General features: G+C 39.0%; 1 protein-coding gene across 6 annotated transcripts in view; it reads left to right on the plus strand.

Moving 5' to 3' along the window:
• Positions 1-24336, plus strand: part of FGD6 (FYVE, RhoGEF and PH domain containing 6) — a 110172-nt gene that overhangs the window by 71145 nt on the left and 14691 nt on the right. For 4 of the 6 annotated variants that reach the window (XR_009054753.1, XM_057742296.1, XM_057742297.1 and 1 more), the window contains exons 9-17: positions 6376-6426; positions 9400-9458; positions 9542-9613; positions 10327-10395; positions 10930-11013; positions 11787-11866; positions 21377-21479; positions 21949-22095; positions 22938-23040. Coding sequence is in view for 3 of the 6 variants with exons in the window: in XM_057742296.1 (XP_057598279.1) it covers positions 6376-6426; positions 9400-9458; positions 9542-9613; positions 10327-10395; positions 10930-11013; positions 11787-11866; positions 21377-21479; positions 21949-22095; positions 22938-23040 (768 nt within the window). In the remaining 3 variants the exon portion in view is untranslated. Of the gene's footprint in view, positions 1-6375; positions 6427-9399; positions 9459-9541; positions 9614-10326; positions 10396-10929; positions 11014-11786; positions 11867-14876; positions 15034-21376; positions 21480-21948; positions 22096-22937; positions 23041-24336 lie in introns of those variants that run through there. The other 2 variants (XR_009054754.1, XR_009054755.1) reach the window with 2 other exon arrangements.

Below are 24336 nucleotides of genomic sequence, written 5' to 3' on the forward strand. Positions count from 1 at the left end.
TGAGCCTGACAGCCCGGAAAAGTCACTTTTCCAATTTAGGTAGCTCTGGGCCACATACTCAGGGATCAGAACTGAGCTAATATTTGAAGCAGGAGAATTAGAGCAGAGACTGGGGCACTTTTTAATTAGTCAGACCCTCAGTGTATTATCTCATCTGCTTAGTAAAATATGGAACAAGAAGTGGTAACCCTAAATGAATGTCATTTAGTCCATCATAAATTCAGGAAGCATTTGGGGAATTCCCTGGCGGTCCAGTGGTTAGGACTCCACGATTCCACTGCAGGATGCACGGGGTTCGATCCCTGGTTGGGGAACTAAGATCCCGCATGCTGTGCAGCGCAGCCAAAAAAAAAAAAATTCAGGAAACGTTTGTTGAATATGCACCAGACCTTGTTCTAGGTGCTGGGGATATAAAGATAATTAATTCAGGTTCCTGGTCCTCCTGAAGCCCACAGTTTAGCATTTGTGCTGAAAGGGATACTTGACACTATAGAACCATTAACTTAGCTTTTAACTAGTTGCTGACACTTCATATTCTCATTAAGGTTAACTTAGTTTATAATTTTATCGATACATATCAAAATGGTTTTGTACATAGTAATAAATAGAGTACATCATTAAAGAATATTCTGAGAGGGGACCATCAGTCACTACGTATTCTAAAACATCAACAGTTAAAGACGCATAATACCATTGCAAGAATAGACCTGTTGATTAAAAATAATAATTATTATTCTGTCATTGGAATAGGGAGGTAACTTGAAATAGACTGTTGTTTTTGAGAATCTGATGTTGACAAAGTAGGAAGTGCAAGACAGTAGAAAGGATTATTTATTGAATAAGCTGTTAACATTTGAAAAATTAAAATTTATATGTTATTGGATACACTAAAAATAAAATCAAAATTAAATATAAAATAGTAAAAATACTCTGTATGATACCATAATGATGGATACATGTCTTTTTATATATATATACGTGTACATGTGTATATATATACACACACACATATGTATTTGTCCAAACTCATAAAATGTACAACACCAAGAATGAACTGTAATGTAAACTGTGGACTGTAGATGCTAATGATGTATCAAAGTAGGTTCATCAGTTGTAGTAATTGCCCAGCTCTGGTGGGTGATGTTGGTACTGGGGGAGGCTGTGCATGTGTGTAAGCAGAATGTATATGGAAAATCTTTGTACCTTCCCCTTAACTTCTCTAAACCTAAAACTGCTCTAAAAAAATAAAATTACATATGAAGCACTAAAATATAGGAAAACCAGGAAAAAAATAAGACTGGTTATTTATTAAAACTCTCAAGGTAGAGAGAGGAGAGATGATTTTCTAAGCTCCCAAAATTAAAGAAATTATAAAGGAAAATTTTGATACCTTTCAACTATTTTACATAGTAAAAACATTATGAAGGTTTAAAATATAGTTGAAATAGAAAGATAGTACATCAGAAAACATATTTGTAGCCAATGGAAAAAAAACTATTTCACTAAGAATATTAAAACTTTTATAAATATCTGGACTAAAAATATGAACAAGCAGTTCACTCAGAACAAGTATACATGATAAATACACTGTGGCATGTTTAATGTTCTCTGAATCATAAGTATCAATTAAAACAAGTTATCAGTTTCCCCCTACTACATTAGCAATAAAAAACTACAATACACAAAACTGCAATCATTTAGTGAAGCTGGTATTTTCATTATAAATAATGATATTTTAAATTGGTATATTCTTTTAGGAAAGGTTTCTCATGATGTATGTGAAGTACTTAAAAAAAAAAAAAAAGAAACCTTTTCATTCCCGTTGATTTTCCCCATTCTCCACACACGCACCCAAAATCTGAAGTTTAGAAAAAGAGAAGTATAATTAAAATAACTACGCAATTTATTATTCAAACCCATTATCTTTCAAGAGTGCAAGGAGCAGTATTTATAGTGATACCTGGACAACAGGTATATGGCAGAGTCATATGAGCAAATTAGGATGTATGGCCATCCAATTTAAAACAGCCAAAACAAGATAACTTAAAAATGACAAGTCTAATAATAGAGTACCTAAGTCCAATATCATATATCCCTGTAGTGGGATGTTCACTACTTCTATGTATAAAAAAAAAAGTATATGGGTTAAAATACTTTAAATGGGCTATAAAATTCTGTATTTTATTAAAATTAAGTAAAGTCAAGCATTTATAAAAACAGAAGGGAAAACTTTAAAATCAATAGCTTTTTTGAGAGAGATGTTTGTGGTTTGAGTTTTCTCCATCATTTAACTTTTCACATTTCCTGTAATGCATTTTAGAATTTAGAAAATAATTTTCATGATATTTTAGAATGAGAGTCATTAGTTTTTCAGTCTGGTCCAGCCTACTTATTTTATGTGTGAGGATACTGACACCCAGAAATGCTGCAGGGCACGGCCAGAGCCACATATATCTGCTAGACATGGCTGGACGAAGAAAGAATCTGTCTTCTCACTCCCAACAAGGGCTCTCGAGCCCTTCACCAAGCCATCTTCAAGATGGCAGAAGTGTGTCTTACAACCTGATACTTGATCTTTATTTTGGTATTTAAAATAATCTCTACTCTGTTTCACAAGTCAGGATAATTTTAGGTGGCTTCTTTTAGCATATAAAATTTTGGCAAACAGGCTTGTGTTGACTAGACTTATCATTTTCTGGATCTCCTAATTCTGTATTTTGTTGCTGATTTCATTACATATTTAGAGAGGAAAGAAGAAATCTGGATAATACAAAACAAGACATGTCCTCAAATTTAAAGTACTTGACTTTGGAACATTACCAGTCCTATATGCTAGTTTCCCCTGTGCTCTGCCATCAACCGTTTCTGAGCACACAGTCCAGGAATCTGACTAGGTGTTGTTGAATTAAAAAGTCCCTGATTCCTACAGATGACTCACTTTTAGGAAATGGTTACTGTGCCTCTGAATCGTTTTTTGCTTTAAGTTGATCATTTGTTGATTAATCAAAGGATGGTAAGACTTACTAAGAACCCATATCTTGAAAACTTAGACCTCTAACAAGATATGAGATTTGTTGGGTCCTTGTTCTTTCACGCTGGGTCTCATATATGAGGACAGAGTTAACTGGCATAGCCCTTGAAACTGCACATGCTATGTTTCGGTTAGTTTTGTGCTGCTAATGTTGGGTGGTGGTAATGATGGGGATTGATTAGCTCTTATTGATCAACAGTGCCACCTGGTGGCCAGAAATACATTTTGTGGTGCTCATGCATGCTGCGCCAACCTTTGTTTCTTTGATATAAATAACCTCAATAGCATTGGAGGCATTTTTATTACTGAAGTTTTGAAAAACTCTTAGTTTGGTTTGGTGGAAACAGGGAAGTCATAGAATTCTATAAGTCCAACATGGCAAATTGAAATGATTCCTCTGCTATCCTCATTTTTTTAATGAAGCTCCAGCAGGATACTAGGACCTAAATGGTATGTAGCAAACAATTCCGTATGACCAATGCAGGCGTGTCTGTCTGGTCTCTCTTCCTGGGTTTCACCTGGGTTATAACAGTCACTGGGACAGCTGGTGATTTCATTGCTCCTTCCATCTAACTCAGAGGGTGATCAGTTTCATTCTTTTCATTCTGTAGTTAAGGCACTGAGTCATTCTTAACTGAGGGGATCGTGGTCTTTTCTTCCTAGAAAAGGTAAAAGTTCTCAAAAGGAGGATGTACTGCAATGAGATGCCCTGAAAATATGGATGAATACATTAGAATGTTGAATTTCTCAAATTCAGTTTTGGGAAGCTGAATTTTGAAAGTTGAAGATTTTTTTTTTTTTTTAACTGGCAAGGAAAGTAAACCTGACTCCATTATCTCCTTGATTAATAGCAAGATTTTGCAACAGCATCGTGGTGGGTTTTCTGCTCGGCCAATTTGTGTATTTCCACTTTGTTCCTAAAAGTTTAGGTTGGCGAGCAGCAGCTGAGCTTGAGTACAAGGAAAGAAAATGCAACTCAAAGCTTATCAGGCTCAACACAGTGATTTTGAGGTCAGGATTTCCTAATATGGATATCTTCCAGTGACCTCTTTTGGTTTAGAGAAATGTCTCAGTTTGCATGGATATGCTTCTGTATTAAAGAACAAGAATAGAAGACAAAATAGGAACTTGCCATGAATGTGATACTTAGGTAAATCTGCTTTCATTTCCACACTCTTCAACTGCTTTAAGGAACATCCCTTTTAATTAATGAGGTAGCCTAAGAAGAGTAAGTTTTTCTCCCTAACCCTGTCACTCTCATGGAAAAGTTAAATATTTGGATTCACCAAACATGGCTTATTTATGGAATACATTCTGAGTGGAGTCAGAGTAAGATTTAAGTTCATTTTTCATGTCCAGATGAGGCTAAGTGTAGTGTATAATGGATATATTTTGTTAATTTTTGTGGGTTTCTTATTTATTTGGTTGGAAGAATGCTCTCCAATTTGTATATTCTGATTACTTTCAGATCTAAATTGCTTGTGATGGTCTCTAGCAAGATAGAACCTATGCCGTGGTGCACAGAAGCTTAATGTCGTGCATCGTACACAATATCTTGCTGTGGCTTATCTCCAGAGCTGGATATTTATAATGTGCATGTCTAGACTCACACAGGTTCTTAGATCACTGTCTCAAAGATGTATAGTTAGAGCAGTTGGGTGAGTATGTTTGTGTCATCTATTAAGTCTGAAAAGCTGACACTAACGTCCAAGTTTCCCTTTGTGCCTTTGAGCATGACTTCATAAATCCATTGAGGTGAAATTATATCTGTTCCATAATATTGCTAAATGGAGATTGGATCTGATAAAAATGCATTCTGTCTTTTAATATGCCTTTCCTCTTTCCATTTCCCAGCTCCCACTGGCATTAGGATTGGTTTCAGCCTTTATTGCCTTTTACCTAAACTAAGACACAATAATCCTGTCTAAAGAAAAAAATCATTTTTTAAAATTCATTAAGCATTTCTTGTCCCTTGTATGCAAAGTCCCTGGCTAAATACTATGAGAGATAGAAAGATGAATCAGATGTGGGCGGGCCCTGCCCACAATAAGCCTTGAGTCTAATGAAAAGAAAATGATAGAAGTTATACAATGAATAACTGCTGTGTAATGTATTATTCAAAGGGAAAGAATATTTCTTTCAAATGGAAAGTTTGGTAGGAGAGGAGGAATTTGAGATGAGCCTTGAAGAATTATGAGTAGAATTTTTATATGCAGAGACAGAGAAAGGATTCAGGAGAAGGGAACATTAAAGACAAAAAGTATGGAGCCAGGGAACATATGGGAAGTGTTTAAGGAATTGTGCAGAGTCAAACTTAAGAACAAAGGGCCTATGTAAGGCAGTAGCAAGAGGGAAAATCAGAAAAGTCAACAGGGACCCATGTAGCAGGGACTTGAAATTCCAGGAAATGGAATTTGTTTTAATCTGGTAGTTAATGGGAAGTCATCCAACATTTCTCCACAGAGAAGGAAGTATTACCTTGAAATCTTGTAACATTCCTTGGTGTTAAAGATTTATGAAATATAACCTATTGCCTTTTTTCATATGACAAGAACCACTGTATACCATGTTGCTCATTTACAGACCATCTTCATCTAGACCAGGGTTTCTCAGCTGCAGCCCTATTGACATTTTGGCTCAGATAATTCTTTGTTGTAGGGCTCTCCTGTGCATTTGTAGGATGTTTAGCAGCATCTCTGGCCTCTAACCATTAGACGCCAGTGGCATCCCCTTTCGCCTAGTTGTAATAATCAGAAATGTCTTCACACATTTCCAGGTGTCTCCTAGGGGGCAAATTTGCCCGCATTTGACAATCATTGATCTAGACATATGTATTGCATTTTTCTGGTGTTCTGGCCATTGTTAGACTCTTAAGATTGACAAATCTCAGAGTCCCTTAGGCATTCAATCTATATCAGTGCTTGGAATTTGGTACTAGACCTACATCTGATCTTGAGATTAAGGTATTTCATGTGTGTTGGAGTAAAAGCACTGAACTGGGTATCAGGAGACCTGGGTTCTGGTCCTAGCTCTGCCACAAAGAGGTTGTATTACTTGGGTGAGACCATGTCCTCAGTAGCCTGATTCCTTATCTCTAAAATCACCAATGCAATTTCTAATCACCAACGCATCTCTAAAATCACCAAGGCTCTTACTAGCTCTGATTTTGTGTTCTGATTTCAAGTTGATCCCAGGGCTTTATTCTTTCATTTTTAGACAGCACAGACGGATTGAATTATTAATATTAACCCATAAGGCTGACTGGAGTATTGAATAAGAAAAACAAATGTTTTTCGCTTAGTGCTTTATTGTACTAAATACTGTGATTTTTTTTCCTTTTCTAGATTATTTGAAAAATCTCTTAGAAGGTTCTGGAGATTACAGAGACACTCAAGGTAAACAATTTTTGTGGTCTCATGTGTTATAGAAGTTTTTATATTATGTTCATTTGAACCTGGAAAGTAAAAATTTATCAAAACCCGTACACAAAAGTGTTTTATTCGTAAGAAGCCTCTATTAACTGTTTTAGGCAGATTAAAATAGAACTAGATAAAGTGATAAAGTTGTGCTGGATGCAGGTGAAATTATAGGGACAAAAGATGCCCGTGATCAGGCAGCCACGGGAGCCAGCCTCCTGAGAGAGTGGTCCCAGCTTAGTCTGTGGTCAGGAAGCTTCGCGCTCCTGGGCTCAGTCTCTCTGTGCATTCACCTTCTCTAGATGTCCACTGCTTTCAGAAACAAAGATTGAGCCGGTTGATGTGCAGGGTCCTTTCAAGCTTTTAAATCATGAGTCCACAAATTAGAGACAAGGTCTAAAATAGTCTGTTATTCTGGGACTGTTTAATGATGGGCATTAGCCTTACCATCCTTCCACCCCCTCACCCCAGTACTACTACTTAAGGGATATAGTCTGTTACAATACAAGGGACTCATTGATAGTCATGGGACAATCCACTGTGTGTGTCTGTGTCTCTGTCTGTGTGCATGTCTGTATGTCTGTCTATCTTTCTCTCCCCCCACCCCCTCACACACACATGAGGATTTAATTCTGTGTAGGATAGTAGTGTTTCTTTCTATTTATTCCCAGACTACTCCTTTTAGATGTCATAGGTATATCGCTGGCTCTAATCTACAGAAATACGTTAGACAAATCCATCTCCACCGCATTCACTTTATGAATTTTTATCACATTCTTGTCCATCCTTTTGTGTGTGTGTGGTTTGTTTTCTTTTTCTTTAAGAAATTTTATTGAGGTACAATTGACGTACAATAAACTGTCTTGTGCATCCTTTACATTACCAGGTTACAAAGCTGAAAGGTTTTTAACCCATTTTGTAGAGATTCTTATTCTATTAATCATTTTACGTCTCCTTCTCTAACATCTATTCACAAGTGTTATGCTTTTAAAGGTGCTTTTTTAAAGAAAAAGTTTGGAGTGGGGAATAAGACATGCTTCTGGTCTTCGGTGAACATATAATTTAGTTGAAGAAGAAAGTCTATGATACCCATCAGATAAAGAACAAAGCAGATAGCTTTAAAGTAAGGATGCACTGAGTAGTATAGAATCACTTGAAAGAGGGAGGAAAGTGTGAGGATTGAAGAGGCAGAGCTTTGCTTAGAGAGAAGTGGAACCAGAGATGAGTTGACTGGAAATGGTGGATCAGAGGAAGAGTGGACATTCTAGGTTAGAGCCTGACTCATGAAAATATGTATTTTAGACAGATTTTAGCAGATTGGGCCTCAAGAAAACATCTGTCCCAGGGCTTCTGCCTTCAAGGAAAGTAAATTATTAGCTCCATTTTGCAGGTAAAACAAATACAGAGCCAGAGATTAAGGAGCTTGTTTAAAGGAAATTACACACTTCAGCAAAGACATGGCTTAGAATAAGCAGTGAACAGTGACATGCACTGTATGGCCAGTGATGAGATTGCCCGAGGGTGAGGGAAAATGAGACTAATATACTTTTGGAAGGTAAGCAGAAGAGTTAAAGGAGCAGAGTCACCAGGGTCTCTTAAAAGGATGACATGGGGAAAGTAGAATTGTAGAATGGGTGGGAGAAGTCAGAGCTTGGAGGCCAGGTGACCAAACAGCAGCAGCTTTATTACTTCATCCATTCATTAATTCTTAAAGCTGCTCCCCCTGTCCGCTGAGAGTTCAAGCAGGCCAGAAAGCAGGGAATGTGTCCAGGGTCACCTCTTGAATACCTGCCCTGATGAGTGCCAGATGCAGTAAATTCTGATATGTGGTTGGAGTCTCTATAAGGGAATATGGCTTTCCTTTAATAATGGCAATAATAATACATTTAAAGACTATAGAAACCTCCAGAGTTGGTACCAGAAAGAGTATCCCTTGGTAGGTATAGTAGCTGGACCAGAAAACCTCAAACCCTTTCTGGAAATTGATCTTTTTTTTTTTTTTTTTTTTTGAAATAGTCCTTTCACTGACAGTTACCGTCGCTGCCACACCAGCCTCAGGAGGGCATCTTCCTTCTTCATTTAACACCACCAGTTTTTCTCAGTTGAAGTGCTGCTGTCATATGGGATAACCTTCTTTGTGTGCATTTCTAATTAGCATCACAGGATTCTTAACATTCCTGGCTCCTACCCACGAAAGGCCAGTGGACCTTCTGGGTCACTGTGACAACCAAAAATTATCTTACACATGTCCAAGTGTCCCTGGGGGAACAGTACTGCTTAGATTGAGAACAGCTGTAGCCCAGGAGACAAAGTACAGACTTTTTCCTTTATATCTAGTTATGAAAATGACAAGACTGAAGCATTCAAAAACGTTTAATAAAGGCAAGAGGTTAACAGAAAGAATAAAACACAGGTGAAGCTAAGTAACGCAACTCACAAGATAATGTGTGTAGTTTGCTAAGGTCTAGTATGCTTCCATGTGGCATTTCTTCCCTCTTGGGATCAGACTAAGAGAAGGCAGCTAAGCCCTGACCCACTTAAAGAGCTGGTTCTCATAATTCTGGTTTCCTATCCCAGGATCCTTCTCTTCCAAGGCAGTTAATCCTCAGCTTCCAGGTAAAATCCTATCCATATCCTCATAAATGTCAACAGAATAATCAACTCTCAGCACAGAACAACCCTGATGCTCCACTATTGATATACATGGTCTATAACGTGTCTTTAGAGTCTTTCTTTGGCTCATTTTTTTATAAGTACTGTTTTTGCCTGTTTTCTCTTGGTTTTGCTCTCATCGAACCTCATCATCAGTATTTCTGCCTACTCACAGTTAACTGAGCTCCTGCAGTGGTCTGTGGCTGTGAACTAGTCATCTTGTTGTCTGGAGTTGGTCGATGTTGTGATTCATTGGTAATGATAGTGATCAAATGCCCCTTCTGTTCCTACATATTTTAGATGCCCTTGCTGTTGTTATAGAGGTAGCCAACCACGCCAATGACACCATGAAGCAAGGAGTAAGTATCTTCATTTCAATGCCTGCTATACTGTTGAACCTGGGGAGCCATGCCTTCATATGCTCTACATTCTCTTTCTGTAGGACAACTTTCAGAAACTTATGCAAATTCAGTACAGCTTAAATGGACACCATGAAATAGTTCAGCCTGGACGGGTAAGTGTTTTAGACTGCCTTTTGCAAACTTAATACCATGGATTTAGTCACCATTTGTAGCTATTTTCATTTGATTTATGAAAATAGGTTATTTGTTATTGTTACTCTTCAGTGACCTAATCTGGATCAACTAAGTTCATTCTATCCTTTCAAAACATTCATGGTAGAAGTCACTGTGACAAGAAGTCCAATTCAATTAGGAGAATGGCAAGGGACCCCACAGAGTATCTGATTAAATAGGATCATTTTATTGTGTAATACTAGCTGACCTCACAGCTTTAAAGACAATTTCATTTAAAATCTTTAATGTAAGAGAGGATTACGAGATGAGGGAGAAAATTGGTATTTTGATGCTCTTCATAGAGCACAAAAGTGGCTGAGGGAATGAATTCGGGAAAATTACAAAGTGCAATTATCAGGACATTGGCTGTGCCTCAGGATCAAGTACACATTCAGTCAGTTACATTTCAGACCACATGGTACCCCTGGGCTCAGTATTGGATTATGAAACTCTGCTGGCTTATCCAATTCCTAAATGACTTACAGGGTTTAAAAAGAAACCATGGCTGCAAAAAGTCACAAGGAAACTATGTCCGCCCCGCCTCCACACAAAAAAATTCTGGGGAAAGAAGGTTGAAAAGGAAATTACATATATATGTATATTGTAGTTGTGTTGTGATGGTTCTAAATGGGTGTTTGTTTGGATGAATCAGGTTTTTCTCAAAGAAGGAATTCTGATGAAGCTATCTCGGAAAGTCATGCAGCCCCGAATGTTTTTCCTGGTAAGTGGCTGTGTGTGTTTCTGTTGAGCCCGAGGAAGGGGTAATTGCTTAATGAAGGGAGACAGTTGTTCAGGACAGGTAAACTTGGCACATTCAAATAGCAGTTTTAGTCGGATCTTTGACTGGCTGGATTGCTTATTTGTATGTCAAGTATAGGAAACAAATTCTTGTATGATGCATAACTAGAAATTCACTTCCTTTTGAATTGGTTTATTTCATCTTGATTTGGAAAAAATGATTCAATCAGTGATTTGCTTTGGCAGATTATAATACCTTAGTGGGATTTACAATTCAGAATATGTTAAATCCATTACAGAAGTTGGAAAGAAAGCACATTTTCTAGAAATTGCCTTCTGGTAATATTCTAATAGAACATTCTAGGTGTTTCTGGTTTTATAAGCAGAACATAAGTATTTTATTCAGAGAGTTTTAAACAAACAGGTAATGTTGTTCCTTTTTTCCTTTGTATTATCAATATCTTTATAGCTGAAATTTGTTTCTTTGCTTTGTCCTATGAAATATTTCTACTTTCAGTTTAACGATGCCCTGTTGTATACAACACCGGTGCAGTCCGGGATGTACAAACTGAACAACATGCTCTCATTGGCTGGAATGAAGGTCTGTGCATCTGTTAGAAGATTTTTTTTTTACCCAAAAGTATTTAGAGAAAAAGCCCTGAGATAGTTGTCTTCTCATATCTTTATCTCTTCTCTCTCCATGTGTTACTGTTCATTTGTTCATTTATTCATTTTTGTAGTTACTTGTTCCCTCATACATTAATTTAGTCATAAGATATTTACTGAGAACTACAATAAACAAAACATGTTATTGGTTGAGTGAAAAATACAAAGATGAATTGAAGCATGATTCTTTTTGTCTCTACCTCTACTCCAATCAGGAGTTCAGCAGCTCGTTGGGAAGTTCATACAGTGCATATCAATACCTATAAAGTAGATAGTAATAAATATCACTGTAAAGGCACACAGTTTGTGGGAACTCAGAAAATACAGAACACGGAACTTTTGGTGGGACATGGTAAAGGAATCGGTGGCAGCTGGGAAAAAGAGAGGCTTGAGGAAGTCTTTTTGGAGGAAGAGCCGAGAGCTGTGCAGAGTAGGTCGCATTCGGCTGTGCTGAGATGTGGGGAAGGGCATTCTGGGGAGAGGGAGCAGTGTGGGCAAAGGCCTGAAGGTGGGGAAGTTGGGCCTTCGTGTACATGGATGTTTAGATTCATCTGGAGCACAGAGCAGATGAGGGAGAGGGGTGGTCGGTCCAGCAGGATACAAACTTAGGGGGGTGGGTGTCAGTGGTGGGGGTATTGGGCAACTTTAGCTCCAGCAGTGAGGTTTTCATTAGGGTGACTCTGCTCAAATCATTTTGTTTTCTTCCAGGTCAGAAAACCCACCCAAGAGGCATATCAGAATGAACTAAAGATTGAAAGTGTAGAACGTTCCTTCATACTCTCAGCCAGGTAAATTTTTAAAATGTATAGGTAAACATTTGTCAGTCTTGCAGAATCAGACATCTCCAGCATTTTTCACATTTAGGTTAACTACTAGACTTATTTTTTTCCCTTTCTTTTCTCTACTAATACCATGCAGTTTATTTATTTTTTGCAAAAATCATCTTTTATTTATAAATTTTCCACCTTGTTCCTTTTTGTTTCATTTCTAAACTTGGTGAAGAGAGGCCTGTAATTTCTGCCTTCCATTGTTCTCCTCCCACTGATTCCTGTTGCCCAAACCATCTGATTTCCATGCACTCCATGGGATGATAGGTAATTGTAAGCCATGCTGCCCGACCTTCCTCCCGTGCCCAGGGTAGACATTAATTCACTGAACCTGAACTAGGCCTTGGAGTCCTACACACAGCACCCCAGGCCGCTCCGTGCAGTTTCCTTTTGATTTACCATGTCGGTAGGCTATCTAAGAGCTGACGCAATAGTGTGCTAGAAGTATGAAGACCGCAGTGTTCCTCTGAATGCAATAATACTTAAAAGTGCTTTGCCGATCATTTTTTTAAAGTAGATATTTCAAATCATTTTACAATGATACGTAATGTTCCTAAAAACATCTAGTGCTTTATAGTTTATTAGGAAGTTTTCGTGTAACATTAAAAAGTCATAACAAATCTAGTGAGGTAGGTGTCATAAAAATGAAGAAGACCAAGTTACAGAAAAATTGAGTTGCTTTCTTTTTTTAAAAATTTTTATTTATTTATGCATTTATTGGCTGTGTTGGGTCTTCGCTGCTGTGTGTGGGCTTTCTCTAGTGTGGCGAGTGGGGGCTAGTGTTCCTTGTGGTGCACAGGCTTCTCTTGTTGCGGAGCACGGGCTCTAGGGTGCGCAGGCTTCAGTAGTTGCAGCACACAGGCTTAGTTGCTCTTTAGCATGTGGGATCTTCCCAGACCAGGGCTCGAACCCGTGTCCCCTGCATTGGCAGGCGGATTCTTAACCACTGTGCCACCAGGGAAGTCCTGAGTTGCTTTCTTAAGGATGCATAGCTGGCAACGTCAGGATGCGAATAGAAAATTTTTGCCTTTAAATCTATTGTTATTGTGACACTACATTGCCTCAAATTGGAACCTACAGTGACTTATGTGTAAATCAAATATGTTACCATCATGTAAATCAAGTGCTGAGGAAACCGAAGCTATGACTTATACACGCATATTACTCAGTTTTGGCTGAGTGGCAGAAGTGGATGAGTGGCAGGATTTGACTGGTGAAGGGAGAGATGCCAACAGCCATAGCTTGCTGCACTGCTGGATCTGGATAGCAAGTCTGGGCAGCTCTCAGACCTCACCTTTGATGTAATAAAAGTAGAGCCGACACATAGCACTTGCTTTGCGCCAGGGACTATCCTAAGCATTTTCTGTGTATTAATTCATCAAATCTTCACAATAACCTTTTAAGCTAAGTTACTACTATTAGACCCATTTTATGGCGAAAAACAGCCAACCAGCTATCAACAGAGCCAGTGGAGCTGAAATTTGAATCTGACACTAAGATTCATGCTTATAACCATTCTAATATTGCCTGTGTCTATGGATATCAGACCAGATGTGCTGACTTCCCGAATCAGACCACAAGAGCAGCTCCCTGGGTCGTGTCACTCTTCTGAAATGGAATGGCCACTGATGCCTGACAACACATTTCAGGATGACAGGAGAAGACAAATTCCCGTATTCGGGGTTTGTCAAGTGCTGCCCAGCTACCAGCCAGAGCAAGCAGAGTTCCATCAAGGGAGGGGGGTACCTGAAGCATCTTCCAGATCAGTGTTTAGAAAGTGAAAGTAGGGGACTTCCCTGGCAGTCCAGTGGTTAGGACTGCACACTTCCACTGCAGGGGGCATGGGTTTGTCCCTGGTTGGGGAACTAAGATCCTGCATGCTGCGTGGTGCAGCCAAAAAAATAAAAGAGTACATTTAGTGGTTTTGGGAATCCTCTAGCAGTCCAGTGATTAGGGCTCCACGCTTTCTTTGCCGAGGCCCCGGGTTCCATCCCTTGTCGGGGAACTAGGATCCCATGAGCTGAGGAGCACAGCCAAAAAAAAAAAAAAAAATGAAAGTAACTGCTTGATCACCTGGAACTGTGCCCCCTTTTTCCCCTTTCTTTTCTTTTCTTTCTTTCATGAGTTAGAACAAAAGTGCAAAGAACATCAGATCACTATACATCAGGCTCCTGGCAAATACTTAAGCTTGGTTGTTAAAATCAAGACAGTTATTTTCAAAGATCCAAAAAGGAAATGCATATAGGGAAGTTAAGTTTTCAGTTGCACTTAAGTTTTCTAACTAAAATGTGGTTTTATAGAAACAAAATTCTGGGACTTTCCTGGTGGTCCAGTGGTTAAGACTCCATGCTTCTGCTGCAGGGGGTGTGGGTTCAATCCCTGGTTGGGGAACTAAGATCCCACATGCCACATGATGCAGCCAAAAATTTTTTTTTTTAATTATGTTTATTAAAAATTAACCAATTCAGGAAATGATGGTTAATCTTTCTTTGGTTGCCTATTAGATAAATATCTGGATGTTGTGTGTTTTTTCAGATCGGCCCCTAGACCTTAGATCATTGGATTTTTAAGTGTGATGGGAAACCACTCAAAGGTTTTAAGATAAGAATTGGTGTGACCTCATTTTTATTTTTAAAAGAGCACACTGTCTGCCTTGTAGAAGACAGACCACCAGAGACTAAAGTAGAAATTGGAAGACGAGGTAGGAGGCTGTAGCTGGTGACGTCTGGACTATAGTTGTAAGAAATGGTTCAATCCAGTAGAGCCAATGGGATGGATTGTACGTGGGGTATACAGGAGAAGGTAAAACTGGAAAGTAAATTTCCACAGAAGGGTTGAGGTGGCATGGAAGAGAGGGAACAAACACATGGTGGATGACACCTGTGTGCCAGGCTCTCCTTTTGAAATCCCCCAACCACGGTGCGTGAGGTACTGTGTAATCTTGTGATCTTGTTGCCGTCTGCCTCACCAGCCTGGTCTCCATTCACTCTCCTTGTCACCAACTCCACCAAAGCATGGCATGTCCCCATCAGCGTGATCTGCTGATGTCTCCATGCACGCCAGCCTACTTCACATCCTTCTGCCTCGCACAGGTGGCTGCCTCCACTTAGAATTCATCCCTTCGTTCAGTAAGTAACATGGAGCCTCTACGCGGGGCCAAGCATTGTGCTAGGCATCAGGGTACAATGGGGAATGAAAAGGGCCTTTCCTCCCTAAGTCTACAGTCAGCTAGGAAACACATACACTTAGCAAATATTACCACAGTCAGTTATCAGTGTGATTAAGTTAGATTTGGTGGTTTCTCCAAGCAGTTAGGGATAGCTTCCCTAAAGTCCTGTGTCTGCTGAGTTAAGAAGGATAAATAGGGGCTTCCTCGGTGGTGCAGTGGTTAAGAATCCGCCTGCCAGTGCAGGGGACATGGGTTCGAGCCCTGCTCCAGGAAGATCCCACATGCTGCGGAGCAACTAAGCCCGTGTGCCACAACTATTGATTCCTTGTGCTGCAGCTACTGAAGCCCGTGTGCCTAGAGTCCGTGCTCCTCAACAAGAGAAGCCACGGCAATGAGGAGCCCGTGCACCACAGCGAAGAGTAGCCCCTGCTCGCCACAACTAGAGAAAGCCCGTGTGCAGCAATGAATACCCAACACAGCCAATAAATAAATAAATAAATTTATTTAAAAAAAAAAAGAAGAAGGCTAAGTAGGAGTTGGATATCTAGGCAAAGAGAAAAGGAGGAGGCTCTTGGCCTTTAGGAACAGTGTGTACAAAGGTCCTGAGGTGGAAAGGGGCATGGCGTATTCAAAGAACTGAAAGGCCAGTGTGTCATGAACATAGCAAATGAGAGGGAGAGTGACCCAAGATAAACCTTCAAGAACAGGGAGAAAGATTATGCAAGAACCATCTTGTGGATTTTGGTCTTTAGCCTAAGAGCCACAGGAAACCCCTGAAATGTCTCTACGAGGGAATGATGTGATCATATTGGCATTTTTAAAAGAATATCTGATTGCTATGTGGAGAGTGGTTTGGAAGGGGAACTGAAGGAGATGAGTAATGGGAGATAGGAAATGAGAGAGACAGAGGCAGTAAGAGTGAGTCTCCAGCCTGTATAGCATATTGGGTTGCTGTGATAGGGAATGCTGGGAGAGGTGCAGCTTTGGGGGAGAAATCAGAAGTTTAGGTTCAGATGTGCATATTGAATGTGAGGTGCCTATGAATCATCAAAATGGGGTCATCAAGGAAGCAGTTGATGTCAGGAGCTGTATATCAGAGGAAGACCGGACTAGAGGCATATTCTGGGGAGTCATCAGCTTAGAGATGGTGACCAAAGCTAGGAGACTGGCTGAGGGTGCACAGGAGACCGCATACCCTGTCAAACACCTGTAATTGTTCCAGCCGCACCTTAGTCATCACCTCTGCAAGGCCTTCCTTGCTACCCAAATAAGGTAATTAACTACTTCTGTGTTTCTTATCTACCTTACCTTTATTATGTCATATGGTAATTACCTGTCTATATGTCTCACCTCAATTAGATGTGAGCCCTTGCAAGTGAGGTGTACTTTGTGTGCCCAGTTCATGGCATAGTACCTGGCCATAGAAGGCTCCCAGTAGATGTTACCCAAATGAACTGAAGTGATGTGGCCTTTGGACCTCAAAGTTGCATCCCACAGTTAACACAAGAAGTAAATGGTGTGGCAAGGTCTGACACACAAGAAATCCCTTCTGTTTTTTTTTTTTTTAATTTTTAATTTTGTATTTAAAGCATATAATTTCATATGTTTTTTTCTTCCTAGTCATCTGTTTTGTACATATTAATGTATATATGTCAATCCCAGTCTCGCAATTGATCCCACTGCCCCACCCCCACCCCATCCCCACTTTCCCCCCTTGGTGTCCATATGTTTGTTCTCTACATCTGTATCTTTATTTCTGCCTTGCAAACCCATTGATCTGTACCATTTTTCTAGATTCCACATATATGCATTAATATACGATGTTTGTTTTTCTCTTTCTGACTTACCTCATTCTGTATAACAGTCTCTAGGTCCATCCATGTCTCTACAACATGACCCAATTTCATTCCTTTTTATGGCTGAGTAACATTCCATTGTATATATGTACCACATATTCTTTATCTATTCCTCTGTCGATGGACATTTAGGTTGCTTCCATGACCTGGCTACTGTAAATAGTGCTCCAGTGAACATTGGGGTGCATGTGTCTTCTTGAATTATGGTTTTCTTAGGGCGTATGCCCAGTAATGGGATTGCTGGGTCGTATGGTAGCTCTATTTTTAGTTTTTTAAGGCATCTCCGTACTGTTCTCCATAGTGGCTGTATCAATTTACATTCTCACCAACAGTGCAAGAGGGTTCCCTTTTCTCCACACCCTCTCCAGCGTTTGTTTGTAGATTTCCTTTTTTTTCTTTCTATCTTTCTTTTTTTTTAATAAATGTACTTATTTACTTATTTATTTATTGGCTGCATTGGGTCTTCGTTGTTGCACATGGGCTTTCTCTAGTTGCTGAAAGCGGGGGCTGCTCTTCATTGTGGTGTGTGGGCTCCTCATTGTAGTGGCTCCTCTTGTTGCAGAGCACGGGCTCTAGGTGCGTGGGCTCAGTAGTTGTGGCACACAGGCTCAATAGCTGTGGCTCACAGGCTCTAGAGCACAGGCTCAATAGTTGTGGCGCATGGGCTTAGTTGCTCCATGGCATGTGGAATCCTCCCAGAGCAGGGCTCGAACCCGTGCCCCCTGCATTGGCAGGCAGACTCCCAACCACTGCACCACATAGGAAGTCCTGTAGACTTTCTGATGATGCCCATTCTAACTGGTGTGAGGTGATACCTAATTATAGTTTTGATTTGCATTTCTCTAATAATTAGTGATGTTGAGAAGCTTTTCATGTGCCTCTTGGCCGTCTGTATGTCTCCTTTAGAGAAATGCCTATTTAGAGCCTCTGCCCATTTTTTGATTGGGTTGTTTGTTTTTTTGATGTTGAGCTACATGAACTGTTTATATATTTTGGAGATTAATCCTTTGTCTGTTGATTCATTTGCAAATATTTTCTCCCATTCTGAGGGATGTCTTTTCATCTTGCTTGTAGTTTCCTTTGCTGTGCAAAAGCTTTTAAGTTTCACTAGGTCCCATTTGTTTATTTTTATTTTTATTTTCATTATTCTAGGAGGTCGGTCAAAAAAGATCTTGCTGTGATTGATGTCAAAGAGTGTTCTTCCTATGTTTTCCTCTAAGAGGTTTATAGTGTCTGGCCTTACATTTAGGTCTTTAATCCATTTTGAGTTTTTGTGATGGTGTTAGGGAGTGTTCTAATTTCATTCTTTTACATGCAGCTGTCCAGTTTTCCCAGCACCACTTACTGGAGAGACTGTCTTTTCTCTTCTCCATTGTATATCCTTGCCTCCTTTGTCATAGATTAGTTGACTGTAGTTTATCTCTGGGCTTTCTGTCCTGTTCCATTGATCTATATTTCTGGTTTTGTGCCAGTACCATATTGTCCTGATTACTGTAGCTTTGCAGTATACTCTGAAGTCAAGGAGTCTGATTCCACCAGCTCCATTTTTCTTTTTCAAGATTGCTTTGGCTATTTGGGGTCTTTTGTGTCTCCATACAAATTTTAGGATTTTTGTTCTAGTTTTGTAAAAAAAAAATGCTATTGGTAATTTGATAGGGATTGCATTGAATCTGTAGATTGCTTTGGGTAGTATAGTCATTTTCACAATAGCCTTGCAATCCAGGAACATGGCATATCTCTCCATCTGTTTGTGTCTTTTTTTTTTTTTAAAGAAGCTTATTTATTTATTTGTTGGCTGCATTGGGGCTTTGTTGCTGCACATGTGTTTTGTCTAGTTGCAGTGAGCAGGGCCTGTTCTTCGTTGTGGCGCACAGACTTCTCAGTGCTGTGGCTTCTCTTGTTGTGGAACATGGGCTCTAGGCACATGGGCTTCAGTAATTGTGGCACATGGGCTCAATAGATGTGGCTTGCGGGCTCTAGAATGCAGACTTAATAGTTGTGGTGCACAGGCTTAGTTGCTCCGTGGCATGTTGGATCTTCCTAGAGCAGGGCTCGAACCCATGTCCCCTGCATTGGCAGGCAGATTCTTAACCACCGCACCACCAGGGAAGCCCTGTTTGTCATCTTTGATTTCTTTCATCAATGTCTTATAATTCAGAAATCCCTTCTGTTGGAGAGCTTTTTCCCTTAGAAATTATTTCCAGTCTGTGGGGAAATGGTGCTTGTTTAATGCAAATTTGCTTTCTGGTAATGTTCACATTCCATAAAGAAAAGAATACTTGGTTTAACTGTGTTTTGATACGAGGAAGATGCTGATTCTTCTGCTAACCATGTCACAAAGGCAGAGCTAGAATGTCTCCACTCGATGCTGCAGGCAAATGTGTGTGGTCTGTGAGAAATGTGTTATCAAGAGCTGGTAAACATTGTTTTGGCAGAACCCCACACGGGAGAGAGCCAGGAATGATTAAATGAAAGAACAGCATATGTGACATGATTTGCACAGTTGAATCACATTCCACATTTTCCCAGGGCTCCAGAAAAATCAGATAGCAATCCTCAAGTTAGCCATCTGCCTCTCGGCTTTCTGTTACCTTTTTCAGTGAAAAGTTGGGAAGGGAGAGAGGGCAGGAGGGACAGTAATATGTTATGAATGTTTACTTGGAACCTGAGCTTATGTTCTTATAGCGTAGGTCTTCATGAGAACAGGAACAGAAGCCAGAGGTGACGTGGTGGTGAAGGGGTCCATCCTTGGGTCTGATACCAAGTCTCTTATTTAGTACAGAGCCTGTTATTTAACACAAATTACCTAACAGTTCGAATCCTCACAGTGCTTTTCTGTAAATGGTGATGGTGTGACGTTGGGATTGGGCAAAAGGGGTGTAAGATCCAATATATATTCCATGGGGTCCCTCTGACAATGAGATGTGATAATATTTGCACAGAAAGCATTCAGCACAGTTGGCTGATATATAGTAAATGTTAAGTCAGTAACAGCTGGTTGGGGCATTGATGGTAGTAGCAGCTAGTTGGGGCAGTGATGGTAGAATAGTAGAGGTAACTGAGGCAGGTTTTGTTTGGTTTTGAGAAATACGGGCTTTTTCTATTTTATTTTGGTTTTGGTATGTAATGAAACTTTGAGAAATACACTAGTTTTAAATTTTTATTTATAAACTGGATATCATCTTTTTAATATGAGTGCATTTTCTAAATGGTACTTAAGCCATTTAGTAGGAAGGTACATTTCTGAGAATGATTATTGTGGGGAAGGTGAGTAGTTTTTAAAGTATCTCCTTGACCTGCTCTGGATTCATCAAAATATGCCTATTTGTATCATTCTTTATGATGGAATTTTTCAATTTAGAGTCATTATTTAAAAGTTCAAATATACTTAAAATTAGAGTGAATAGTACAGTGAAACTGCATATTCAGTCACCCAGACTCAAAAATTACCAATATTCTGCCACAAATTTTCCTGTCTTCTAAAGTACTTTAAAACAAATTGCAAATATCAGGTCATTTTACTCCTACATACTTTAGTATGCATGTCTTAAAAAAGGAAAATGCACATTTTCTTATACAATCACATTCCCATTATGATGGATGTTATCATGGCAGAGGTTTAAATTTATTATTAAATTCTCTGTCTCTCTATGAACACACACACACACACACACAAATACCTGAAATGTGCCTCTCCCTCTTGAGTAAGCAAAATAAAATGGGCTGATACCAGTGATGATTCTGAGTTACCATAGAGTTTTTTTAGAGGGAGGTGTGGTTTCAAAAATGTAGAACAAGAATGCATTTTTCTGAGGAGGCTTTCCCCCTATTTGGCCCATTTCCATCTATATTCAAGTCACATATCTCCTGATGAACTGAGGGTAAGAACAGAAAATGTGATGGACTGAATGGGTAGAGGAGCCCTAACAACCACTGAAGGCTGTTTCCCTTATTAACCACTCCTTTAACATCTGTTTATGACCCCAAAAATATGTTTCCTTTACTCCAGTGCCCTTTCTAGAATATTTAGGAACCTAAAAATATTTAGTATTCTATGCTGTAAATTTGGATTTGGAACTTGATTCCTTTGAATATTTTTAAATTCTAGGATTATATCTCAGGAAACTCTTTGGTTATATAAATAATCATAATTATTAATTGCATGAATAGCCCTTAAACCAAACAAAAATACCTTCATATTTAAGACTTCAAAAGCCATTCAATAGAAAGTGGTGTTTTTGGAAAGAAAAAAAAACATTGTTTTTGCTAAAATGCCGTGTGTTCTCTAATGCCTGCTCTGATTATTTGTGCACATAAACCTCAGAGTTGTTGTCATTGTTGGAGGGTGGTGGAATCTGTTGCCATGGCAGAAGGAAAAGATGTAAGGAGAAGGCAAAGAATAAAAGCTGACATCTGGTTGATAGAACCTTCTTTTGCCCCCAACAGTTCTGCCCCAGAAAGGGATGAATGGCTAGAAGCGATTTCCAGGTCAATAGAAGAGTATGCCAAGAAAAGAATCACATTCTGTCCTAGTAGGAGTCTTGATGAGGTATTGTCTTTTCATTCTTATGTTTTTTCAGTGCATTTCAAATAGTTTTTACCTTAAAGAAACCTTTCCCAGGGCTTTAGAAAAGCAACATGTGTTTCACAGGATTGGAGGTGTGTGCATAATTTCAGAGCTAAATAATGTCTAACTACGAGTCTATGGCAGCATATAGTGCATTCATATTTTTTCTAGTTATAAAACTTTATTGTAGAAAATAAAATATAGTTTAAGGAAGAAACTAATCAGCTGTCATTGCACTACTACAGGCATCTTTTAAAGTTAATTTTTACTAGAGGATTGTCGGAATGTAGCTAATCTTAATATCCTGATACCATGAAAAACATGATAGCTCATATTTCATCCACATCCTTAACGATACCATCAGCACTGTGAGCTGCCGGTGCCAAATAAAAAGGCTTGATGCTGTAGTGGGCAGTGTGCATAGAAATAATCAGAAGTCATTCTTCCACAGGCCGACTCAGAAAATAAAGATGAAGTTAGTCCTCTTGGATCCAAGGCTCCCATCTGGGTTCCTGATACCAGAGCCACGATGTGTATGATCTGCACAAGTGAATTTACTCTGACCTGGAGACGACATCACTGCCGGGCCTGCGGAAAGGTTGGAGAGGATCACACTCACCTCCCTTGTGATTTTCAGTAGCTCCGTGCTGTACACAATGAAGAAGCGTATTTCTCCTTGTAAACCATTGTGGGGGTGGGGAGTAGGCAAGATACTGAATCATGGCTGGTATCTCCTCCAAATATTTAGGCACGAGGCAGTCTTATTAGGGAACTTGTCTCCTCCTAGCCCAAGATTAGTTTAGAATGTCGATAATAGATCATTTATATTAGAAAAAAAAAAACAACTAAGAAATTCACAATTAAATAGATGCTCACATTTACAGATAATTACTGAAACTGCATTTATCTAAATACTAAGTTTTTAATAGAAGGAAACTTTCATTGTTGACATTATCACTAGTGATATTTCTAAGTCTTCACGACGTCATTAGTAAAATGAGCATACTGACAATGACATCAGAGAGTTACTGTAAAGATTTAAAGGGTTGTACTTAGACAGCATTTAATATGGGCCAGACCCTGGGAAGAGGCACAGCAGAGGTGTTCATGGTTGCAGCAGTGATGGTAACAGTGACAAAAAAGATAAATACAGTGTGCACAGGACTTACGATATACCAGGCACTGCTCTAAACGTTTTGCACATGTGCACTCCTTTAATATATTATTATCTGTGTGTAGTAAGCAGTCAGTTGTAATCTGTGGCCTCTTCAAGTGTGGTATTGCAAATGAGTTCCCTACGTGCCTGACCTCCACTAGATTGTTATTCAGGCTCAATGACTATGAAAAGGCTTTGAAAAGTAGACAGAACTATAAATTGTAACATAACTGATGGTTTAGATACAAAGGTTATTAAATGAAATAATTCCGATGTGTTTTCAGATTGTATGCCAAGCTTGTTCATCCAATAAGTATGGCTTAGATTACCTGAAAAATCAACCAGCAAGAGTATGTGAACATTGTTTCCAGGAACTGCAGAAATTAGGTAATATATAAGTAAAGATTTAATTGAAAATTCCGTTCCTCCCCAGATGCTTTCAAACAGCCTTCTGAAAGAATCATCTTAGGCACATTAGCAATATGATTGGTGATACTTCTCTCAAAATATTAAGTATCTTGTTTTCTTAATTTAATTAAGCTTTCTTGACTCATATTTTGTGGTAGTTTCAAGAAAGATTGAACTGAAACTTATTTTTGCTCTGAGAACGGTTTTGTTGAGGATCCTCATTGTAGAAATGTCATCATAGGATAAAATACTTAGAACAGTTACAAGGGCACTTTAACTTCCAAATAATTTTAAGTTTCTAGTTTCACAACTGTGTGCTCATTACAAATCATGTTTATCTATCAGTGAAGTAATTCTCTATGGAAACATACTAGGTGGCACTTTGTTAGCCTTATTCTAATCACTTGGACTGATATAGTGAGGTTTTATTTTACTTCTGAATGTGCAGCTTTTCACCAACTACAGAATGATAAATCATATCTGCTTGTTCATTCTTTGCACGTATCCACCCAAACTTAAGATGAATGCAGCTCAGGTCTATATTTTGGGAAGAGATCTTTAGTTAAATTCCTGAAACTTATAGGATCTATATTTTTTAAAGATTATCCTTCATGCCGATGAAGAATAGCTTTTCATCAGCAAATGAGAATATCAAAGTGAATATAACTAGATGCCATGTTGTTTCAGAATCCATATATTTATAGAGGACTCCTTTGTTATCATCTGTATACATTTTCCAAAAAGACACATCCACCTAATCCTTCTGTTCCTCCCTTTGTTCTCTGGGTATATAATATAGGCTCAAATTCAAAATTCATTTTTGAATACTCCTCCCTCATCACCAACACCCATTTGGTCAGTAAATCTTTTCAAATTTATCTTTGAAAAACCTGTCTTGCTCTTGATTGCTTCATCTCAGCCCTGACAAAGACTTCATTATCTTTCATCTGGACCACTCTCCTAATTTCCTATCAGGTTTTTCTGCTGCAAATCCTTCTTATTCCCTATTGTCAGATTTATTTTTCTAAATTCAGTTTGCTCCTGTCATTTCCCAGCCTAAAAGGCCTTTGATTTCCCACTGCCTAAATGACAGTCCTTAGAACCAGCTCTTTTTTTTCCCAGCCTTATCTCCAAATAGATGATCTAATTTCACATCTCTGTACTTTTGCTTATGCTGACTTTTCTTCAAGGAGTGTTCTTCCTCCTCTTTTTGGCTTGGCAAACTCCTGCTTACACCTTAATGCCAACTCAAAACTCTCATTCTTTTCTCAGCTT

The sequence above is a fragment of the Hippopotamus amphibius genome, chromosome 7 (genome assembly GCF_030028045.1).
Source record: "Hippopotamus amphibius kiboko isolate mHipAmp2 chromosome 7, mHipAmp2.hap2, whole genome shotgun sequence".
In the NCBI taxonomy this organism is placed as follows: domain Eukaryota; kingdom Metazoa; phylum Chordata; class Mammalia; order Artiodactyla; family Hippopotamidae; genus Hippopotamus; species Hippopotamus amphibius.